This window comes from Sipha flava, unplaced genomic scaffold (genome assembly GCF_003268045.1).
Source record: "Sipha flava isolate LNK unplaced genomic scaffold, YSA_version1 34_pilon_pilon, whole genome shotgun sequence".
NCBI lineage: Eukaryota > Metazoa > Arthropoda > Insecta > Hemiptera > Aphididae > Sipha > Sipha flava.
The window spans coordinates 1,807,466-1,833,601 of NW_020273045.1; the positions used below are offsets into that span (position 1 = coordinate 1,807,466).

Below are 26,136 nucleotides of genomic sequence, written 5' to 3' on the forward strand. Positions count from 1 at the left end.
TAATTTTTTAACTTTTCAATTTTTTTTTTTTTTACGTTAATGTAAAATATTATAGTTACACAAATAAGTGTTGTAATGTAGAATACTTTCGCGGGCCAGATATTAAATGATGGCGAAGTTGGCCGTAGTTTAGATAGACTATAGACTATCCGTAATCTGGCTGTTCGATAATTTGGCAGTATTTTATTTAGAAATTTTTCGTAAAACATTATTAAATACAAAATACAAAAACAATTTGAGATATTTTCTTTAAATCTTTACCATAAAAAGATTAATAAACAGTATATTTCATAAATTAGTAAGTACGTATATATTGTTTATAAGTTTTAGTGGAATAAATTAATGTTTTTCTGTAAAAATGCGTTTTTATGTGAAACTCCATTAATTGGGTGTTTTCGTTGATCCGACAGTCTTCTGGTTTGATATCCGTTGGATTAAAGTCTACTGTATATGATGATGACGACGAAATTAATGCCGCGATATGATGATGACGATGATGATAATAACGTAAAATGTTTTGTTGACGCAATTTATGCTAAACCAAACGGCAAAATACTCCCGTGTACGGAAATTTAACGAAAATCGGCCAGCCGGATTTAATTGAATTACGTAGTGAACACACATTATAATGCAATACACGCGATATTATACATTGTTTATAAAATATACTCTACGCGATGCTAGTTATTATTTATGACTAAGTAATTATATCGTATAATATTATGATCGCGCATCTAATTCCGCGCGTTTTTATCGTCCTCGGTGCAGTTCGCGTAAAGCCGCAAATATTGCGTTCGCGTTGATTTTTAATTTTTTTCGTTTAAATATATCATTTACGCTTCATAAAATGTCTACAGCAAACTGAATCGTAGAACTTAACATGTATTGATCGCTATTGAGGTGTAATCGACAATTTTTGAACGGCGTAAGTACGGGCAGGGAAGGACTATGGAGATTAATGTATTACCTAATTATTATTATGATTTAATAAAGTGTTGTTTTGAATCGTTATGTAAACAATAATTGAATATAACTTTAACATTGTCTGTGGCTTTATTCTTGACCAAAGAATTGTACATAAATTGAATTCGGGATGTAAATAATTCACAACAGAAGTCACGCTGTAATCGATATTCTCCTGTATATACGCCATAATGAATTTGCCTTTACATTGATTTAAATGTTATCATTAAGTCGATGGACTATAAAAATATATAAACTAATACGCAATCCATCATCGCATCAGCGTCTCTCACGAAAGTATACAATTAATAACGAATATTTTTTAAGTACTCGGTAAAAAATAACAGCCATTTCCTTCTCAACCGATGATTTTTTAACCATCCATCAACGACAGCATTTATTTTCATACAATAAATAATGCTCGATCATCGAACGATTTGTTCAATAATACCTTTGCTCGTTGTAAATGATATTCCACAATCGTCTGTATTCAATTTATAGAATACATTGAAGAGAAAAACAATGTATTTATTACATAGATGAAATATTAAATTTCGATGATTTTCCAGTTGCTACATATAACATTGATGCCGAACATATTTTTAGTCGAAGTCGAGAATTCCGTTTAGACGAGTGATTTTATTTTCGACTACCAAGGTGAAAACACTGCAATACGGTTGTTATACAACTGCAGCTCGTGCCAATTGTACTGTGTCCGGTCTAATAACGTTGTCGTTTTCGCGTTCGAAAATTAACGTTACAGGACATAATATTTTCTTTCTCGACCGTTGTCCCCTTCGATTATTCTATTACTATTTATTATATTTACACGTATTTATATATATATATAAACAAAAACTGTTAATTATGTAATACACACTACGTCCTCCATACTATTTGTTATGTTATATTACCTATAGACTTTAATTTTGTTTTTGTTTTTGTTTTTTTTTTTACACATAATTTGAGACAAACATGCTGTGCCGTGGCAAGCGTGTGACCATGATATGCTCTACGTACGAGTATGATGCACAGATGTTAAAAAATCTTTTCCCTTCTCTCTGTCTGTCCGTCTCTTTCGTCTCCATTGTACACGACACCGCACGACACACAATGCGTGCGCGTGTACGCGTTCATTCAATGAAACGGGACGTTTAAATTAAAAATATTTTATTTTTAAACGCACTAGAGAAAACATGAACATGTTCTTAGCCAAACATTTTAACGTTTCTATATCATTCGATCGAGTTTAATTGGCCACCGTACACCTTTGTGCGTGTGGCGCGCGCGATCGGGAGAAGTGGTGTCGTTCTCCGTTCGTGTTTTTACGGTTCGAGCGTTAAAAGACATTCCGGTGGCATTAATTATGTCCAAAGCTCAGTCGTTTCATTTACAAATATCCGTCCAGACGCGTTCATTAAAAATGATGTTGAACAAATACAAGAGCGGTTAGCTGTGCAGCGCACAGGGTTTCATTCATCGCGGCCTCGACAACGGCCACTTTGTTTCATTTTGCTTTCCGCCGCGACTTCTATCGCGTCTCTTTGATTCGTTTCATTCAGACACAACACTGTTGTAATGTGCACTGCATCGGCGGCTGCGAAAAATAACACTGTACGCGCGTACACCGTGTTCGTTCTACGACCAATATGTGGTTTTTGTTTTGATTTTTATTACGTTTTCCCGTGCCCGTCGAATTATAAGTAATAATCACGGAAATACCCGGCCGTTTTTTAATTGTATTTGCGTCTGGGCAGTAATATGAGGTTGTTTCAATGCGCAATCGACTACAGTCCCGTATGAGGTTCTACACTACCCCTGTGCATTGAACGGTTTAATGGGGCGCGACTTCAACCGGGTTGTTATTAATCCTAACGCCTGGCCAATGTAGTAGCAGTGTAGGGACCTCGCGTTTGAACACAACCCGACCAACGATCATAGATTTTCTCCGAATGAATCGTTTAGAGATAGTGGACCCGAGCTATTATTATTAATATTATCGTAGTGTACGATCGGGGAACTCGATAAAATCGCTCGAGGCGTCGCATAAAGTTCTACGGAGCGGAACCCATCTCAGACTAAGGTCGTTTCAATGATCAATGCGCGCGTGTATACGACAACGGATAATATACAAGTCGAAGCGGACAAGAATCGAACATAACACTTTTAACAATAATAGTGTACGGATGAAACCGTCTAATAGCTTATCTGCAGTTTTAAACGAAGAACACCACAATTTTTACCATTGAATCGTTTTGTTCACATATTTTCTTTAATTTTTTTTTTAATTTTAATAAAAGAATAGGTGATAAATTAATTATTAACATGAGATTTTTGAACGAGAAGTCATCCGTTAGTGACGCTAGAGTAGGAATTTAATTATTTTAGGTATCCAAATAGATATTTTTTTTCTTGTTCTGTAACAAATGCGCAAAATTTGAAATCGAGCAGGTATGGTAGTATGTATTCACTAACAATATTACGTAAGATATTTACAAATAAACATGTTACAGAACATTTCGTATATTCATTATACTTTTACACAGTTTTCTTGTTTCTATTTTCGTACGTGCAAAATTGTTGATCGTATGAAAATAAGGGTTTTTTTTAAGAACACTCTTCAATATTTTTCTCTCAAAAATATCGTTCGGAAAGTTTAAGAGCTATAATCAAGTGCACTGTAATTTTCAAATCGAACTTAGTAACACGTCAAATCTTGTAAAATAAATGTTTAGCCATTGCTATAATATTTTTTTACGTTTGTACGTATAACTTTGTATTTGATTTGTTGAGCTAATCGAAAACGTCTATTTTTAAAATGTGCACCGCTCAGCAGTGTGTATTTTTGCGTGTGTGTGTGTGCATAAATACTATAGTATAAACGAATAAGGTTTTATGTGAGGGACGCGGTTTTTACTCGTGTGTTACTTCTCTCCTCTGCGGACGCACACGCGGTGAAGTATGTGTGCGTTTGGTATGTGTTAATACGTTATATATAAATAATTGTACTGTAATGCGAACGAGACGCGCGCCCCGTACCACTACGCGGACGCGTAATTAACTCGGATGTTGACGTAAACGTGTCGCTAGAGATCTTAAGCCGTTCGTAATTCGCGGGGACAGCACGCGAGGTTCGGTGGACAGATTGCTGGCCGACAGAAAGATTAAAAAGAAAAACGCGTGCTCGTAGTGTTTTTCGAAAGAAAATAAAAGACACGCGCGCACCGTTAAAATTAAATGCAAATCGGTGGTGTACCGGCACGAGCTCGTTTAAAAAAAAAAAAAAAAACTTAACGTAACAGTGAAAATCTCGTCGACCGTGTTCAAACTGACACGTTTTAAGGTCCTTTCACACATATCCGATGTGAGTCCGTTCCGATTTTTAGCGTTCCGAGCCGAGTCCGTCATTTTACCCATTTCCAAACGATTCATGAGTTGATTTCGAATGAAGCAGATGTTGATCTAGTCATTTTGCATTCGATTGTTGTTTCGATGTTGATTTAGTCGAATTCCTTTCCATATTTTTTCTTCCCAATTACTGTCACTATACTTAGAATTACTCAAGTCATACAATTCAGTATGACTTCTTATTAGTTCAATTAATTTTGTATTGTCCATGATGAAATTATGTACTTGACAGTGTCGTATGATAAAATGAATATTGACAAAAAACGTAGTTCAATAGATATTATAATATGCTGAACACACTAGTCGACACGTGTTCATACATGTCCGATCCGGCATCATTCTGTCAAAAATCGATTGAGCTCGGAGGAATATCGGTCACTGATATTTTTTTGGTCGGATAGAACTCGGATTCAAGAAAGCTCGGATCGGACGTGTGTGAACATATGCACTGGAAAACAACAAGTTTATATTTCCGAGTACACGGATGCCCGGACGGATCGGACTCGGAACGGACCCAGATCGTATATGTGTGATAGGACCTTTAAGTACAATAATCGTGGACGACGTTGATTCGTTTCAAGGGAGCGGTTCATTTGATCGACCGAGCTAACTATCATAATGCTACAGTATGCGATTGTTATTATAAATATTAAGTCGTCATTTCTTTTAACCATTCGGCCGATGTTGTAAAACTATAACATTAATAAAGAATATACACTTGTTCGTTTTAGTCCTCAACAATGTAGCCTTCAATCATCAATTCATATTAGACGATTTCCAAACTATAGCCTATTGAAGTAATAATAACAATTAATTTAAATGATGTACGTTTTGATGTGTTTTAAACGATTCATATCGAAACCGTATAAATTCCTTTGTTAGAGTCGCGGATATTCCGATTACCAAGTATTTATAATATATGATGGATCATCGTCGGACTATACAATAAAAGATTGTGAGGCAGGAAAGTCCAAAATCGGTTGGTAAACGAACAATATATACGTGGCGCTGAAGGATGGGATTTTAAACCATCTAAATCCTCGCTCCGACTTCTTGGTAAACAGTATATATATATATATTCGAAGGGATGTGTATTTTCAAAGAGGAGGGCAGCAAAATGTTAACCGGCATTTAAAATCCACCGATAAAATGGTAAGGATTTTAAACCACTGTTATCAAAACAGTAAGATACTTAAGGGAATTTAAATGGAAAATTAAAAACGCATTACTTACCGCGATAATTTTATTAATTCCATTTTATAACGTAATTGCCATCGGCTGCGAGTTTTTTTTATAAAAAAGGACAAGGCGAATACGTTTATTTTTTATTTCTAATTCTCGTAAATGTATAAAATGTAATATACACCCATCTACTTCTATGCATAGTTAAATATAAAACTATAAATTTGTAAATATGAATTTACGAATATATTTTATATAGGTTTTAAAAACTTGAAGCACAATTATTATTATCATTCGATTTAATTAATTTGGAAGTTGTACGTGTGTTTAACTAGGTTTTAGGTGCGTATTTTTTTATTTTTTCACAATATACGGTCAGGAGGCTGTTTAAATCGGACGGGGAAAAAGCAATTCGGAAAATTACCCTACTTGACCGGAGTGCGGAATACAATCGTTTTTTCGGTTCAACTATTTCAATTAATTTTACGGGCGGATCAGATTAAAAAGTTTTTTTTTTACGCCTGGCTCAGATAAAGAAATCATGGATTTTTCCAGCCCCCGTTTATTTAAATAGATATTAAAGGTGATGAGTAATATTTCAGCCAGCTCGGAGTATTTAACTTTTGAATTTTAAATTAAAGAAGTTATATGCCGAGTCTTTCGACCATTTCGTTTGACATATGTCAAGTATTTATAGCGATCGAAAATCACTTCAGATTCACGTCCTAGCATACTCCTATATATAAATATTGCAAGTAGAAATAATTAATATTACCTATACGAACTTTTGTTGTTGCTGCGGTGTATTATCAAATGTCCTTTCACTTGAAAATTAATCTCTAAAGGTTAAAACATATTATTATATAATAGTTCTCGATTTGATTTTGTTTAACCTAAACAATTGTATCATTTACACATATTACATGCTTACATAATTTGTTAACGTCATAATATACTTTAATTTATGAAAAAAAAATAAAAGAAAAAATTATTGATATTAAAAACATAATTTACACCGTCTAACAAAATGTACTACAACTATTTGACAACCGTATAAAATAGATAATAACTTGAATGTGCAGAAGAGACTTAATTATATGTATATACGTTTTTATAATTTTTTCACGCTTTAAAATAACATGGTTTAATCTATTTATATATCTTGGAGATTAACTTAATTAATATACGCATGTGGCGTATTAAAATAATATTGAAATAATAATTTACTACAACGTTTCCGGTGCAAACATTTTTTTTTTTTTTTTTTTTTCATTGAACATTTACGTTGAATTTTTAAATCTGATGTATCTTAATCTCAGTGTTTTAAACATGTGTGTATGTATGTGTGTGTGTGTGTGTGTGTGTGTATATATGATATAACTATATTTTATCAATAAATATAAAAACGTATACTTAAAAATATGTACGTAAAGTGCTTGTGTGTATACATTTTAAGTCTCATCACGCGCACTACAATTTACTTATTTAACCATTAAACTATAATTTGTTATAAATATATAGGTATATTATATATATATATATATATACCATTGTTTAAATTAAAAAGTTTAAACTTTAATTGGATTTAATGAGAGGATATTTTTTTTTTTTTGTAACACTTTATTGATTTTTACTGTCTGTCGTGGCAACTTTTTTAAATAACGTAAAAAAAATGGTTTCCAAACTCAGATAAAATATTTGTATAAAAAGCTTTTAAAAATACGTTTGTAATAAACAACTGACGTTTTGTTTACGTATATGCGATTTTTAACTTTCCGCTACATTATTTTCAAGCCAACGATTCTGTGATGACAGGTGTATTATGCGCATTCAACTTAAAAATATTACACACGCAGGTAAGTGTTCATAACCGACATTTTTGAAGTATAAATAACTTTTACGTACACAACTGTTTTTGAAATAAAAACGTTTATTCTTTCATGATATATTAATACACACTTATATATACAGTAAAAATGTATTAATTTAGTAGTCAAATATTGTTGTGTATGATGTACTTTTCCAGGATCTCTATATGGGTACATAGGTGTACCATAATTGTTTTTAAATATTTAAGTAATTAGTATACATTTTTTATGAATTTGAATAAATCTCAATTAGCTCATTTTGCCACACAAAAACCAAATAATGTTTTTTTTATATACGATGACACTCAGGGGCGGATCCAGAGTCAGGGAACTGTGGGTCAAGCCATTTCAAGAAATCATTTATTAAGGATGAAACTGAATTAGAAATGAATACGTTGTAAAAAAAAAAAAACATAATATGCTCATAAAAGAGTATAAGTATATTTATATTACATTTTAGAATTAGTGATACCACCGATAATGACATATTTACGATTAATAAATATAATCTTATTTTATCAGCGCAACAAACGTAGGAAATAAAATATGATTTACTTAACTTTCTACTAAAACGATATAATTTAAAATATAAATTATGAATTGAAAAATTTTAAATTTTGAATATACATGGCATTCATTTTTCAAGTAACTCCGATGGGCCAACTGTCCAAGAGTCCAAATCAAGGTCTAAAAAGAGAAAAAAATTTCCAAGAGGCCAATTTTGTCAACAAATATTAACTGTGGATCAGCTGACCCCATGAACCCCTTCCCTATATCCACCCCTGATGGCACTGCAGAATCGATTTTATTCTATAATTTAGTACAACTTTTGAATAATTTTTCCGAATTACAAAAACAATAATTTAAAAAACAATTATATTTCAGAGTAAGAATATTTTGTACCAATTTTATCAATATAAATACCATATAGTGATTTGCATTAATAGCATACAAATTAATACACTTATTATTCTTGATTTTCAATTTATTAATTTAATTATATATTATATAAATAATTGATTATATTAATAGATATTTATAATTATTTTTTATGACGTATAAAGCTCTAAAAACAATTGCTAAGTGCAAACTTCTAGCTTTACATTCAAAATGATTTTAATAATAAGTAATTAAACTTTGAAAGAAAATCTAAAATATTAGTTTATGGCACATTATCATAAATTTGTATTTGTTTATAATTATAATATATATAATTATATACATATTATTTAGGTAATAATTCATTTATTTATTAATTATTAGTCAAGCATTTAGACCAATTTAATAAAATTCATATTTGTATAAACTGATAAAATATAATTTAGTTTGGAAAATTATCAAAATAAAAGGATGATTCTGATATTTTATTATAGGTAAATTTTATAAAATATAAATGCAATATCTTTAGTTTCAGATATCACCTTTTCAATAATAGTATGAAATAATATTTGATACTCAAAAAGTTATAGTTTTTAAACATAATAAATAAATAATGGAATATTTACAATCAAGTTATAAATATTTTAAGAATTTGTAATTATCGTTCTGTAATTTAAAATGCGTGTAAGGATGATACTTGTGGCAATTAAAAAAATAATTAATAAATCAAACACAAAGAATATTTAACACTAAGTCTATATTTGTATCATATAAAAAATGTCAATGATTATTAACAAAATATGTTGTACTCTTACCTATTTTATCTTAAAACTTGATTCTTTAGCTGAGATAAATAAAAATGTCAATAAAAAAAAAATGATAAACTAAGTTTGAGCAATAACTTGATATGTTAGAATTTTATTTATGATATATGTTAAATTTGTGGTACACATTATAAAAATATTATTTGTTAATTATAATTATTTAAATACAGACAATTTATTAAAACACAAACTATATATTTAATGGACTCATCAATGAATATAAATATAGTTATAAGACTGGGATATTGCACTTTAAATATAGAGCTTTATAAAATTACGAAATCATAAATGGAGAATCGTACTTGCACGTACTGTTCATAAAATATTACCTATAGTATTATACATTTTGTAATGACTAATATGAATTTGGTAAAAATTTAAAGTATTTATACCATATGTGGTTAATTTTATAGTTTTACTTATAATTTATATAAAAATGAATAGTAAAAATGTTATTTTATTTTTGTTTTACCTTACACCGCAATATGATACTAATACTGGTAATCTATTTCGCAAAGATTAAATAAAGTATCACCAAAAATAAGTTATTGATAAGCAAACATAGATCGTACTTTAAATTAAAATTTTGTTTTTTTTTTGAAAATCAGTGGTACAGATACAATATTTTTATTAAATGCTGATTTTTCCTTTAAATTATTATATTCACATCTCTCCGTGTTTAAAACAATTATAGATAATGGAAAACTGTAATACGGTTCATTAATGTTGAATGCATTTACCACATGTTATAAATATCAATAAGTATGGTACACCATCATCCTCAAATTTATTCATAATGATATACAAATGATATTAAATCGAGAGTTTATTGGTTCATTAGCACAGGGGTCGGTAACTCCAGGGGTCGGAAGGCAATACTCTGGACCCTGTAAACTTTTATATTCATACTCCTAATTTTTAATATAAATTAATTTTGATAACCAAATAATTTTTTTTATTTTTATACTGCTATTTTTAAAATATAATGATTTGAAAAAGATTTTCACTGGACCTCATTGATTTATTTTTTATTCTTTAGGACTCCAATGTAAATTATTTGCCGACCCCCGCGTTAGCTAATAATATACGTATAACAGGATAAAAAGATCCAAGTGGAAATATCTATGATTTCGAACCACATATAGTGTGCCGAACCGATGTAGAGAATTTTATTACAATTAATCATTGCATATCGGATATCGATAGTATATAGTAGATATCGGAAATACGTTTACGAGCATATTAGTAACACATTTTAAATTTTCGTACGGTAAGTGCTGCGGATTAGAGTGATTACGCGCGTTGCAATTTGTTTGTTGACCACATTTTAGTCATCGGATCATCGCACAACGTGAAATATGCGAAATACCAAAGATCTGAAAATAAACGTGGACGTTTTACGCGGACTCGACGAACTGTGTCGTACGAGCGCGGACCAAAAGGCGGTCTACGAAACGGAACGGTAACTTCAACATTTAACGCCAACGCGAATTAAAACTACAACTCACCGGCAACTGATGGGTCGTTAGAGAAATCGACGCGGGGCCTCCACCTGGGCAGGATGGCGGCGGGCGCGATGAGTTTCTTGGTGAACTTATTCGGGTCGAGTATGTTCTCGACGGAGAACGCGAGGCCGCCCTGTTTGTTGCAAGCCGCACCACCGCCGCCGCTCGTCTCGTAATCACCGGCCGCGGTGTCCATGGGCACGGCGGTGGACGCGGTGGCCGCGGTGCACCCGGCCTTGTTGCCGTCCTGCTGCACCAGCTGCAGTTGCTCGGAACCGTGCAACCGGTTGTTGGTCAGGTCCACCGGGTTCAGCTCGTCCACGTTCAGCTCATCGTCCTCGTCGGACGTCAACCGGTCGCCAGCCTCGGCGGCGGCGGACACGGCGACCACCGTCGTGCACGTGCCCGTCGACTGCGCGAGATCGTTCGCGGCCGCGGACGACTGCCGCTGCACCGTGTCCAGTTCGCCGCCACTGTCGGCCGCGGCCACAGTGCCGGCGATCGGTTTCGAGAACGGGCTGGCCGAATGGTGGCGTATACCGTTCAATCGGGTCTCGTCCGCGAAACCGTTGTTGTTGTTGTTGTTGTTCTGGAGCAGACGCTGCATCATCATCATGGTCATCATCGCGGCTGTTTCCGCGTCGCGCTTTATTGCATCGCCGCGGAGCGGTCCGGACGCGCGCACGGTCGGTTCGACGCGAGCAGACGGATAGGTGAACGGGAAAACGTCCGTATTTACACGTTGACCGTACGTTTATTCCACTGTTGAACGGTACATTTGAAAACGAACGGACCGCGGACCGCAGGGAGAAAAATGCACACGCAATAAAACGACTTTAGTACGCGCGGCGGCGGCGACGACGACGACGACAACGGTGTTCGCGTACGATGCGTGAGTAGCAACACGTGAGTAGAACGACATGTAATAGCGTCGCGCGGAGTGTGCCGGACGGGTTCCTACACTCTCCGTCCGGCTGGCGTGGCCGCGCTGGGCGTGTACCGATCCGATTGGCGCGCAGACGGTTCGGGGGCGCGGCCGGGCGTTTTTATATTCTTTCCTTCGGCCCTTCGTGCCCCACCGCTGCCGGGATTTTTTTTTTTCTTTACGCTTCTGCTCGGCGTTCGGCGCGCCGCGTAACACTCTATTACCGGGGCGGCCGGGCGTTGATCAACAATCGCGACCACTACCCTCCGCGCCCGTCATCCTGTCCCGTCATCCGGCCACCCGTGTACCGGCGCGCGCGCGCCGACCGCACTTCGCTGTTCCGCGACGGGCGTTTCCGCCGTCCACCCGCGCGCGCTCCGTACGTGGATCGAGACGGACACGCAGCGATCGTTTAACCGTGCGAACACGTTCGGCCCCTCCGAACTCGGACGTTCGTGCACCGGATAAACATAATTGAAGCCACGTTAATTTCGCACGTTCACTTAAACCCGGTCGTACAATAATCATTAGCCGGTTGTCGGCGTAACCGCGCCACCGAGGCCGGTCGATAAACCGCCGGCGGGCCGAAATCGCTCGACCATCACCGCCCGCCGTCGACGTGTAATATGTATAATCGGAACAATAGTATTGAGTTCCGCTCTTTCCGTGTCGATTGCACCAAAGGGTGTATCGCTTCGTCGTTCTATGTGAGTCTCGAACGTTTGAAGTGTCTCATAGGTGTTTTTTTACCAAAAACTTGATATATTGTCGATCTGTAAGATGATACACTCGCATGCTTACATCTAATGGAACGCAACACTTTTGATTTAATTCGCAACTTAATTTTGACGAATCGAAATCAGCCCTTCTCGCCCTAATATAATTTATCGCTCATCGCGTATCGTTTTATTTGGTAGGTGTCTACGTGAGCATACTTGAAATACCGAGAATTATAATACAGGTATATATCGGTGTGCAGATTTGTTCACTTAAGTGTAATCGCTATGGTAGAGCATCGGAGTGAATTACGTTTCGTTTTTTATTTTGTTTATGATATTCTGATTTACATTTATTATATTCTTGCGAGTGTTGATAATATATGTTCTTCTATGTTTTTATACTTTTTCTTGTTACAATATTGTTAATAATATACGCATTATTATTGAAGTAAAATATTCGTTGCGATGTTGTTAATGTATCTGAATTTTAATTCCAATCGCGATTGATTATACATTATGAGAATATAATATATTTTATGATAAGTATTCAAAATAACACGAAAATATTATGAAAATAGCTTGTTATAATAACGTGTATTGCCTAGAGAGAATAACATAAATACTAACCGACAATAAATTAATATTGATTTTTATTTTTACTAATATCTAGTTTTATTATTGAAATTTTAATGCAAAAAATGCTTAAAAAATTATTTACAGGGTTTTATAGCGATAACATGATAAACGACAACACAGATGTACCACAAAATCAATCCATAATCGGATGTACAAAATCTGTACCCTGTATTGGAATGCCGTCCATATTACCTGCTTCAGATCATTCAATGATGTCTGACAAAACTTTCAACGCTGCTGTCGTTGATAATCGAGAAGTCGATAAGCCCACTGAAAAGCGTTCTAATGTAAAAGCTTTGATCGACTATAATAATAATTTAATTCAAGAAAAACGGCTCAATGCTCATGCAAATAACTATAAAATCAAAAAAAAATTATTCAACATGGCTTGTCAAAACATGGCAAAATCGTTCGATAGTTGTGGAAATATGAAAGGTGATATGGATCGGGTGGATGATGTTAACGATTTCGTAAGAAATTATTATTTATTTAATAATTATATAATATTGTTGTGAACATTAAATATATGTATATCAAGGGTAGTAATCATCCAATACGTTTGCCAAAGTATGTTGACTAGATTTTAATAGCGAGCCAAGAAAGTGGATATAAATGTATAATTTAGATCATTGCTAATCCTACATTGAACATATGTAGGTATAAATGTACATTATGTCGACACATGTTTTTTTTAATGCTCCGCCAGATTTGTTTTTTTTACCGAGTAGTAATTTTATCTATATTGGGTACTTTTGTTTTAGATTGCCTAACTATATTATAATACATACTATCTGCTAGAAGTCTTGTTATTATAAAATATACCTAGAAAACTTATAGAATATACACTTTGCTAGGCAGTATAAATGTATTCTACAAAATGTTTAATAATTTTATGTTATATCAGATATTGACGATAAAATTGCTATATAATATCATCGATTTAAATTAAAGTGACAGAAATTCAAGAAATAATCATATCAATTTGGTATAGAAGTAACACATTTCTTTCATTTTTTACATCTAGATATTATTTATTTCAATTGTAATAAACCAATAAAAAAAATATAGAATTTTATAGTTATGTTAGTCCATTCAATTCACTTAAATACAACAAAATACATTATTGTTTGAGTGAACACTAACCTAACAGCAGTACACAGTAAACAGTATAATTTACTTAGTTATATCCTTTCTTAAATTAAATTTTTCAATTAGTAATGATATTATTTTTAATTTAATGCAAAAACTTATTTATGAATGTTTATTCAGGTTAAAAATCATGTATCTGAAAAATACGAAGCTATTACAGACATATTAAAAAATCAAAGTCCTCAAATAGATTCAAAATTCTTAAGTTCTATAGAATTTGATTCCAAAACTGATACACCAGAGCTGGATAAAACCATTACCGATGCAGACAAATGTTTTTTGCAAAACGTTATGCTTGCAGTCGAAGCTAACCAAATGTATCACCAAAGCTTCGCACAGATTGTTGATACAAAACAATTTCAAAATCTCAAAGATGTAATGGTTCATGTCGCGTTAACATTGGAAAAAGGAGAAGAATCCGAGCTTATTGGACCAGAACTAATCTCTATTTGCAAAGAGCACTTAGAAAAATTTGGCGTCGTATTGGACAATAAATTAAATAATAAACCGGCGAAAAATCCACTGTTAATATACCAAAAAAAATTTAATTTACTCGAAAACGAGTTATTGGAAAAAAAGAGAAGTATGAAGATCGCTGAAAATCAGATCACACTACTAAAGAAAGAAAAGAAAGACTTAATGAACATGATAAAGAGTTACGATACTATGGATATACATAAAACATCGTTAGAAAAACAGCTAAATGCCGAACAAAAGAAAAACGACAAATTACAGGGTATTGTTGCATCAGTTTTTAATAGGAAAATTAATTATTATGATTCCGAAGAAGAATACGAATTATAATCTCCGTGTCAAAATCAAATACATGCGACTTAGGTTAACAATATAATCAGTTATGATAACTGACATATTATATATAGTCAATATTTATATTATAGTAAAACTGATACTATATTATATAATATAATATACAATATTCTATATACACTATATAATATAGTATCAGTTTGACTTATATCACAGTATTGATTTTTATTTTTTTTTCTTAATAATTTTAATGTACATTTTTAATTGAAAAACGTTTCAAAAATTCTTTCTACTGAACTGACTATACTGACGGCGATTCTTATTATAACATGCCGGTTATCATAGCTGGTTATATTGTTAACCTAAGTTAATAAATGTTATCGCTAACTCTTACATCTTCTAAAACCATATTGTAATCAAATTATCAGCAATAAAAAAGTATAATATAAATGAAAAACAATGCTTTTATTTTTCGTCCGAACATTTAACGCGTTAGAACTTGATAAATTATATCCCTCGAAATAACACCGCTACCATAAAGTATTGTGCTTTTATCAGTGTTCAGAATTTGACAATATGCCACGTTTTTGTTCGAATTTAAACTCGGAAAAAATACAGTGGCAGATGGTTAACTCGCGAATACAATTAAAATGATTTCAAAACTCGTATCAACTTGAATAAAACATTTGATTCCGTATCATTAACGCTCTTCCTAGATGATTATGATTTTTTTTTTTCGTTCAACCCAACGGTTCTTTTTATTATAATACGTGTGTGCGACCCTCATCCGCGTTGCACGCACTCGTATACATGTATAATGAATTATAAATATATATATATATATATATATACGTAGAGCAAAATAGAGGGAAATTAGATTTATTTTTAAGTCAACACAAGGGACCTGTATTGTTTGATAATGGTTCGCTAGGGGATACTCTTTTATAACCGCAGTAAAACACCCTAAAGTGTTGACATAATGCGCATGCACGGGTCGGTGGTGAGTGGAACCGATGCGGATAGACGAAACCAGCGTGGATGACGGGGAGGTGTACGCATGATAGACTGATTTTTAAAGTCATATAATACGGATGCGAATGTTGTCGAACAAGTGTTTGTTGAGATCCCGTGGGGGTCGCGATAATATTGGATACGGAGAGAAAAAACAATGTGACATAGAGAGAGAGAGAGAGAGAGAGAGAATAATAATAACTAATGCAGACCGTGAAATTAACGTTTGTTCTCGGGGTCGTAGGCGTATATATGGTACGTATATATAGAAGTTATAGACGATTCGACCAAAGCACTTTACGAACAATAAAGCCTGTATTATAATACGGCGATAATAACATTTGGAAATAAAATGGTATCGTTTCAAGTGGAATTATATGAAACTATATACATGATACTATATCGATGTGAATAAAACGGTTACGCGTGGTCTTTAAAGCAAATAGCGTGGGAAAGATTTTGACTAAAAAACATTTGCGCAAAGCAAATATTATTTTGAACGTATTACCGTACAATGTTATATGAATTAAAAATGTACGGTCGCTCAGTCGTTTTCTTTTAAATTTCTCTTTGTCTCAATGCATATCTATGTTGAAAAAAAGAAACACTTGACAATATTGACAACTACATCGTGAAGATGTTACCATGTACTGGTCTCGCCGAATTATACGAGTGATACGACACGTCGCACATGATCGATTAAAGTTTGCGTGTAAAGCGTGACCAGAAAACGGCTGAGAAAACTTTTAATGAAATAGCAGTAGGTGACTGACTAATGCTTCTCTCCGTGCAAAAAACAAACGTTACCCGTACGGACTACCGATTAAACGTGTTTTCTTTCTATCGCTGTGCCCGATAACCACGATTCTTCCGGAAGGAGACTTCGCAACGGACTTGTCTTACTTACCACCGATCGGAACTTTTAAATGCGTTAGCGAAATCGAATGCTTAGTGCGCACACAAAGCTCGGATCTCATTCATGGCATTCCCGACGAAGAAAAAAAGAACGTGCGCTCAGCAACGCACGTTTTGTTAAGCGTCGTTTGCACAAAAACTCCGTATTAGTTATGAGCCACGCGCACGTGCACAGGACACGACGGGCGCGTGAGAGGGTTGAAGGCTGTTATATTAAAACCGACGAGTTCAGTATCGACTCCTACAACTCTTCCGCCGGACAAGTCGTTGTTGTCGTCGTCGTCGTCGTCGCTATCAGTCTCACAGTGTAGTGTATAATACACATATATACTACAGCGCTTTCGCGGCTCGCGTACAATCATAATAATAATATAATACACGGCGGTTTCCTTCCTTCGACTGCGACCCACCCTGCGCACACTGCGTACCCCTGCCCAGACTTCTGTGGAGACTCTACACCTATATACATATATATATATATTTATACGTAAACGCGTACACGTCCCCCGACGCCAATCTCATTCATATTTTAAACGTCTCGTACGGCCTTAACGGTTTTCTCGTTATCATCGCGAGCGCTTTAACGTGCACGACGTACGCGTGTGCGTGGTGCAACCCCCTCTCGCAACGACAACGGTAACCCTGCGAAGCGCGTGGGGGGGGGGGCAGAATACCGCCCCCGGCGCGCACAACAATGTGTCGCGAAACGCGCGAGCGAACGGGCCACGCCGAAATAGGAATATGAATAATAAATCCCGTCGCCCGTCGAGCGCAAATGGATGTTTAGAGCAAAATATTTATATTCGTTTAGCGCATCCGGACTTCTATACGCACACATTATTACATACGTATATTCGTCGAAATATCGTTATATAATATACACATACTTACGTATGGAAAGCAAGCCCGTGTTGTACGCGACTACGCATCCGCCACAACTACGACGTTTTGACATTGCGTAATATTTATTTATTTTTTTTACGCTTCCGTTCTAGCAAAACATACATTTTATTACGTATAAAACGCGTACTTCCGCGTGTTACAACGCCCTATACACGATTTTAACGTGTTTTATTTCTCACGAGCGCGATTTCTCATTTTTCCTCGCGCCACTGCCGACTGTTCATCACCAGTGCCGGGATGAAACCAGGCGGGAAATGCCCAGCGTTTTTCCCGTCAACAATTATAACGCTTCTAAAAAAACCATTTGAAATCAAAAATTCTTAAATAAAATTTCAAAAGCTAAGAAATATTAAATTTATTCGTGTATAGGTCAAGAGAAGTCTTGATAATAATGCTTGGAAAAAAAATATCTTTGCAACTTTTAGTTTTATTGATTACAGTTTAAGGTAAACATTGTATGGCGTGCATTTTAGTTAAACATTAAAGTTGGAATCTAAGTAGAAGCTACATAATTAGTATGTGTTCAAAGTCATCTAACCTTTACATTATATGGTCTGTAGTCTCAATCTTAAGTCCAAGACGAAAATGATGTACAATTTATTAAAATCATTTTCAGTTTTACCATAATAAAATGGATTTAGATAAAAATCTTTGTTCGATTCTAAAACAATTATTTTATTGAAACAACTATGTCTATGATAACGTTTGCTAATCCACTTATTTGCTAAAGGATAAGGAAAATGAATAAAATTAGCTAAGTTAATTTATATTTTGGTTTTATTTGGAAAATACGAAAGGACAATGATAACATTGTTGACTCTCTTAACGGCTTCTGATACTGAAGGATTACGGATTTAATGTTATAAAAAAACATGTGCTGCCCGGTCAAAATCTGAATCCACGCGTAATACATGGGCCGGTAGTCTTGACTAAACTTCTCGTAAGTATTTTTATTTCAATTCTCATTTTATATACCTACTTTGTGTAATGTACTTTTTATAAATATTTTACGTCTAATTGCTATCATAAAACTAATTGTTGATGGTTAGAATCTCTACTCGTATAATTTTTATTTACAAGCCATTTAGATAAATTACAATGATAAATTATAATATATATTATTACCTCAACGAACTAAATGATTACATGTGCTGGGAAAATATAACAAAATAATATACATATAACAATAATTATGAATAAAGAAAACATATTTTATATACCGATGGAAATTTTATAACACAGCTAATGTCATTCATATTTTATATATTTCAATGTGTTACGTCGGAATACACTGAAGTGTACCATAAACCACACACTAGACATTAACCTATGTTGCGTATTATATATTTATTATTTATATGTATACTATACAATAATGTCATCGTCAAACAATGTTTCCAAGACGATATCATTTTACGTGAAATATTGTTTTTTTCTATAAATTCTACAAGCTATGTTAGTCGTTATGTATGTATGATCGAACTTAATGCAGGTAATTAATATAACTATTTAACTTAAGTATGATGCTGAAATAATATTTTAATTGTTGTTAACTAATGAATACAATTTTAAACTTCACATTATGAATTATCCTCGCTAAAATATTACATGGTACTTTTAAATAATTTTAAATTTGCTATATTTTATTTTTAAAAATATTAACGAGGTGCGTTTTTTTTTTTTAGTTTATATACACTCGTATGACATAATGCTTTCACATAAAATATAAATAACTCCATTCAGCTCTATTCATTATTCTCATATTAAAAAAGCAAATTTACTAACATTATTACCTATTATATAATAATCGAATACAGTACACAACAATGCTGATATTTCTATGAAAACTAAAGCTTAGATAAACAATGTTAAATTAATTTTAAAACTGTTTGATTCTAACACAATTTTGTACTTTTTAAAATTTCTCTTCAAAGTATAAAATATTCTTTCGTACTAAACGACCGTACAATTACATTATATATAGTCAGCAAGCAGCAGCGCTTACATATTTTTTATATATTTACCACGTGGTAACCGCAAATGGCTCTGCTTTTAAAGTTTTGAATATTAAATTAAACATTAATGTAATCAACGGATAATTTGAAACCAACATTTATAATAGTATTATAATATTGTTCACAAAATAAAAACAAAAACTGTTCACAATTATAAGAAATTCGAGTTAAATGTTTTATTGTTTTAAATAATTTCACTTTAATATTAAATAACTTACTCGTTACCAAAATTGTAACCACTAACAGGTGAAATCGTGCTCATAATATAATAATTAATAACCGTCAGCCGTTTATTGAATTAAATTATATTGAATCATAATATATATATTATATTAAATTTTACTAAGAAGACCATGTTGAAGTAGAACCCACAGTCTATAATAGAGATCTGCACGGACCGTCTTTTTTCGGCCCGAAACTTAATTTTACAAAATGCCCCCACCTAAGTCCGGCCCTTAATTTTTTTTTGAAGTTCAACCCCACTGGGCTCGTTCGTAATATTCATTATTTGTTTTCATCAGTGATCTATTATTATAAATATCACATACACTAATAATATAGACATATTTTTATTATGATTTGTGACATGCCTATTCCATCAGTTTGGAAACATTCCCTTATCTAACGCCAATAATCGGCATTAGTATTGTACTCTTATATTATGTTTAGGTAGTTTTATTTTTGACCGGCCCGTTTCAAAGAAAAAAAATACTACGATCCCACCCATAACCAACCCCTGAATATTTATATTATGACACGGCCCTGTCCGAGCCCGGTACGGGTCGGGTTGGGTATAGCCTGGGTCGGACTACTCCAGTCTATAAGTATAGTGGCAATAGAAGACTGCCTTTCCTTTCGTGAGATGTATCCGTTCAACCAAAAAGCAAGTTTGTACCAAACTACAGTACGATTAACCGTGTCACTTGCTCTCGCCTTTCGCACGGAACGTTATTTGTCGTTGCCGCAAGTAATAAATCTCCACCCTGCCTGCGAGTAAAAAAAAAAAATGTGTTTATATATATATATATATATATATTAATACGTGTCTGTTGTACGGACGTGAGTATGAATGACGAAAAAGAAATGAACCTATCTACAAAAACCCCTCACACAGGGTATTACATCTAAACGCGTAAATTAGTTTTTAAGTTGACATTAATAAATCGGTTCGCTTATATGCACGTCCGTAAGTGTACAAGTATTATTAGTATGGGTCCACCACCACCACTGTCGGTTGTCTGTCAACGATGCTTGTGTCGTCGTCCGACTAATTGGAATCAGAACAGCATAATATTATATTATTATTATTACGAGCTGCCAAATATCTGCTTGTAGCACCTCTGCAGCAGTTATGCTTACAAAAAAAAAAAAAAAATTATATTTTAACCGTACATAATTTTGTCACATTTTCAATTTTGACACAAGTTCTTTCTTTACCGTAGACAAACCAAAAAAAAAAAAACCTATGGTATACTATAATAAATAATTTTAATTGATTCTGTAGAAAACATTTTAAAAATATTAAAAAAATAAGTATACGATTTATACTTTATATCGATGGCGTAGTGCATGAGTATGATAAGTGACATTTTTTTTTTTGAAAAATGAGTTAAGAGCATATTCAATTTAATCATAAAATTCTGGACACTACGCAAAAATGAAACTATAACATTATTCAAGTAATTGTTGTTTTTTAGTGAAATTAGAAGAAAAATGTGATGTGTTATTTTTTTTAAAATTTTTTTTAAGAATACAAATGTGGTAATTGCAAGTTTTTTAATCCTCATTACTCATTACATGTCAAGTAAAACATAACAAAAAGTTCATTACAGTTCGTTACATTTTTGAATTGTTATTACAGCTCAAACTTAAAAATCGTTCTCCTGAACAATCACGAAAATGTCACTTATCACATTTTTGCGCTACGCCATCGATATATTCTTTATTCACATCACTCTTATTGGTATTTTTATTATTTTGAGTGTAGAATTCGAGTCTGTAGTGAAGATTTTTTTCGTCATTTTAGAATGAATATGTGAATATTTGGGTTTAGACAAATTTAGCGAATTGCCACCGCCGTAATTATTCCAAAGTATAAGGTATGCGCTACTCCTAGATCGGATCGCAAACTGCGGTCCGTGGCACGATAATATTACAACAGTACGAATAATACGATTTAGAAACGCTTGGAAACCACGGAACACCCGTGCACAACGCGTACCGTATGACCGTCTCCATTTAAACGCGAAGTTATCGTCTTATATAAGACAGTGTGCGCGCGCGATTCGCGATATAAATATGTTATGTAATAATATCTTCGTTGGCCCACCGTACGGGCGGTAGAGATTCGACGTCCACTACCACTTTCCCTGCGGACACAGAGGGCGTACGCGTTTTATTTTATATATATTATATATATTTTCGGAAAGTGATCATTTTCCAGTAACGAGCGTACACCTCTCCCTCGTTCACCATCAACAACGTATACACGCGTATACCATATATATTTGTACGTAATATACTGTACACGCCCGCCATCGCGATGCGCCGAGACCATAAATATGGCATGAAAAATATATGTGCTTACATCGCGCGCGCGCGCGCGTAAACGTGATTACGGTGAGAATTGTACTTGTTTAAAAACTAATGTCCCCCGGGGTGCGATAAACCGCGAGGGTTGAATGAAAAAAAAAAACTCCACCCCCGAATCGACTGTATTATGCATGGACTACGCTCGCGCGACGACAGCGTTCCAACGGGTTGTTTTGCTCGACTGTCTGACCATAACCGTGTAAAAATTCCGAAACACGTGTAAATGGCAACGTGGATGTTTAAGGTGATACGCATAACAGGTAATCCTTACATCTGATTTCCGGTGCTGTGAACAGAACATAGCAAACGGTTCGGTTTTGATTTCAATGTATATACCAATTATAGGTCGGTATTTAATTCGGGCAGCTTAAAAAACCCGATTTTTTTTTAATCAACCTTTTAACCATCAAATTCTTGTTGGCTACATTTCATTTTGGAAATAGACCGTAATGCATTATGCTATTTACCATATAGTTATTATATTTTTTTAGCAACGTGCCAACATGTGCAATTAACGATACGTGTCGTTTTAAATGAAACGTTTAATTTTGTATACTGATTTTTGTAATCTATTCCAGTTCTAGAAAAATTAAAATCGCTATTTCTTACTATAATCACCGTTAATTACAATCATTGTACATAATATATATATATATATATATTTTTTTTTTCTAACAAATATACCAATTATTACTAAACATAATATATTGATGATTAAGATTTTAATTATTTTTCGCAATAACTAAGTAAATAATAGATCATTTTAGATCTAAAATTGAGCAAAATAAATCACAATAACATAACCGTATATAGAGTAAAATGTGTTCTACGTGAAGTATTATTGAACGAGATTTAACGTTAAATGTATTATAAACATTGAAATAATATTTTGCTTACAAGTAGAATCGTAACGCGAATACGTGCATTTAATATTTATTGATGTCGCCTCTGTGATTATTGTTATAATGCGTGACAAAAAATTTATGCAAATACACCGTTTTATCCTAAGAAGAATATTAAACGTGTACAATATAATTCTACTGGCCCAAACGCGAATCGGCGATTAAATCCACATGTGTGGTCTGCAGAAAATCCCCATGACAAATTGCAGCTCAGCAAGCACGCGCTCGCCCTAACTAAACGCACAGTGTTGACGTTGCGGTGTTATACTGTTTTCATCGTCGTCTGTTGCTGGCACACAACTCTCTAAATATTTATATTAATAATATTAATAATAATAATAATAATTACTGTAAAAATGACTACATAAATATTATGTAAATCTATGTCGCAGCGTGACCATATTCTTGACTGTGAGTTTACACGAGATTTTTGGCCAACTATACGTATTATCGTAAGTATGACGATATTGTATTTATATCGGAATCGGAATCGGTGGTTCATAAGGCACTCGTGCCTTCTCGTATTATGATTAAATAATTTAAGCATACTTTGATAAAAGTTAACTGACCTGAAGTCTTCTAAACTTTTGTAAAAATATGTTGAACGTATAAAATATCTTATAAAAAGTAATTAATAAAAAAATTGAAAAGAGTTTTTTTTTTAAAAAAAAGACATTGCAGTAAAATTTTTTTATAATATTCATTTAGGAAAAATTTGTCTAATTTATTATTGGTTTCTTGTACCTTATGCTTATTTTTTTATTCTGTACCTACTCAAAAACTAAATATATACAAACAATATAATAGTTATATAATCATTTATCATCTATCATCTATCAATGAAATACGAGATTTTAAGTGATTTATTTTTCTAAATACATTAAAGATAATAATTGAATTTATCTTAAAAATAACAATTTTGATAGTTTTATACTTAATTAATACACACTCTTACGAATGGTCCAGATTATATTTAAATCAAAATTATATGAATGATGCATAATTATTGAAAATAAAGTTTTTAATTATACACAAAATGTAATTAATCAAATTGCACTAAAATGAATCATAAAAATTGTCTTTCTGTCAATTTTTATTAAATTATTTCTATAGTTGCTCTACATTTTGCTGTTATAGTAGTGTAAAACTGCAATGTATCTAAAATCGGTATTATCATAGAAACAATAAGTATACATATAGTTTAAATTTCTATATAAATATACTTATTTTATTTTTGTATTCTTATAGTTTATAAAAAACTGTATTTAATCATTGAAGATGGAATGTCACAACTGATTAAATAATTTATTTAAGACTGAACATTTGCATTGTCACAGTAATAACAAATATAATTCTACTATATGACAGCAATGAAAGTGATATGAGACAATGTTCAATTGACAAGGAATGGACTAATCATATTGTTTTTACTATTTTTGAAAATAAAAAATAAAAACAGTGAAATTACACAATATACTTTCGATGTATTAATGGACGCCATACAGCGAGATTCGCGGAATCATATTATAATAACGGTGGTGAAGATCGTGGTATCGTGGTAGCGAATAAAACAGAAATATATACGGAGAAAAAAAATATATGCTTCAAGGGTGTAGGCCATGAGTGACGAAGACCAAAGTAAAATGGTAGGGGTAAAAATGAAAAGCTCTACACGAATCAGTGCCGGGAAATGTTTTTTCTGTTTTTATGGAAGAGGGCAGATAGTGATAAAAAATTCAAAAGTCCCCCGAGTTCGACGACCACCATCGTCTCCTCCACGGAACACCGCAGCAGATGGATCCCTGGCGCAATTTTCATATCTTTTCCCGCGTGCGCCCCGTTAACTTCTTCGTCATTTGCACGCCGTGATAAACACACAAACGCACACACTAACCGATGGTTGTTTATTTAACGTATGGCTTTTCTTTCTAGAGCGCGTGTGCGATAGCCGCCGAAGGTTTTTTTTTATTTCGCATAGTAGCAGCAATCTTCGCGTGTTCTGCATGTGCGATTTATGATGCACAGAATGCCTAAAATGCCAACATCCATCAAGAACGAACGTTATCGTTTGTCTTGTAGGCAGAATAGGAGGAACGGTGTCAAATTCCCCCAAAATAACTGAAAAAAATAAATGGCCATTGAATGATGGCAAACAAAGCGAATAATTTCCAAATTTCCATGGAATAGTTTTATGATTGTCAATAATTTCGGATATCGTTTCTAAAATAGTTATAATACTATTATTTTTCACTCACTTTAACTCCTTACACCCTTTAGTAATATACGACTCACCGACCCATGTAAATTATATTTTATAATTCGTACAAAAGAAATATTGATTTCTACAGATTTTCGGCAGTAGCAGTGCATTAATTCAAAATTATGTAAATAATGTGGCTAGAGATTAACGCTCATCTTATGACACGCACTGCACACAACAATTAACCAACTATCAGTGCCTATAGAACTTAATGCTTCACCATAAGCTTAGAGAGCCTATTTATATAATTATTGATGTTTGATAAACAATTAAATCAATCGGTGATAAACCATACTGAATAATAATTACGGAGTAATCGAAAATGCAGGATCATCCATATTTACATTTTTTATAACTACTCATCGAATAAAACCAATTATTTTGGGAATACATGGTTTTTGATTGATTTTTATATAAATTAATCGGTAAGAGAAAATCAAAATATTTTCCATTTATGATTGTAGTGAATAAATAATAAATAAATAGTCCCTTTCTATTAATTTAATGTTTATACAGCATGAACTTATTTATACAACGATTGTTTGCAAGCAATATATAAATATGCATGGGATTAGGTTTTATGGGACAATTTAATATTATTTTAATATATTCTGGCTTAGGCGATAATCGACAAATTTAAATGTTAAATCACAAAATTCATTCTTAAACATACCTTTTCTATCTTATGTACTAAGCGGTATATAAATAAAAC

General features: G+C 33.3%; 2 protein-coding genes across 2 annotated transcripts in view; one reads left to right on the plus strand and one right to left on the minus strand.

Moving 5' to 3' along the window:
* LOC112687447 (NK1 transcription factor-related protein 2-like) overlaps positions 1 to 11,579 on the minus strand; it is a 31,134-nt gene extending 19,555 nt beyond the window's left edge. The window contains exon 1 of the mRNA XM_025560173.1: positions 10,633 to 11,579. Within this exon, the coding sequence (XP_025415958.1) occupies positions 10,633 to 11,254 (622 nt within the window). The 5' untranslated portion in view covers positions 11,255 to 11,579. The remainder of the gene's footprint in view (positions 1 to 10,632) is intronic.
* Positions 11,580 to 12,000: 421 nt separating this feature from the next.
* On the plus strand, positions 12,001 to 14,891 carry LOC112687448. The gene is made up of 3 exons (XM_025560174.1): positions 12,001 to 12,261; positions 12,994 to 13,379; positions 14,179 to 14,891. Exons 2-3 carry the CDS (start codon positions 13,011 to 13,013, stop codon positions 14,860 to 14,862), a joined length of 1,053 nt encoding a protein of 350 aa, XP_025415959.1. The 5' UTR covers positions 12,001 to 12,261; positions 12,994 to 13,010; the 3' UTR covers positions 14,863 to 14,891.
* Positions 14,892 to 26,136: the final 11,245 nt, after the last annotated feature.

Coding starts and splice junctions, on each gene's coding strand:
- LOC112687448 (XM_025560174.1), top strand. CDS start 13,011: ATGATAAACGACAACACAGATGTACCACAAAATCAATCCATAATCGGA. Junction 13,380..14,178: donor TGGATGATGTTAACGATTTC/GTAAGAAATTAT, acceptor ATGTTTATTCAG/GTTAAAAATCATGTATCTGA.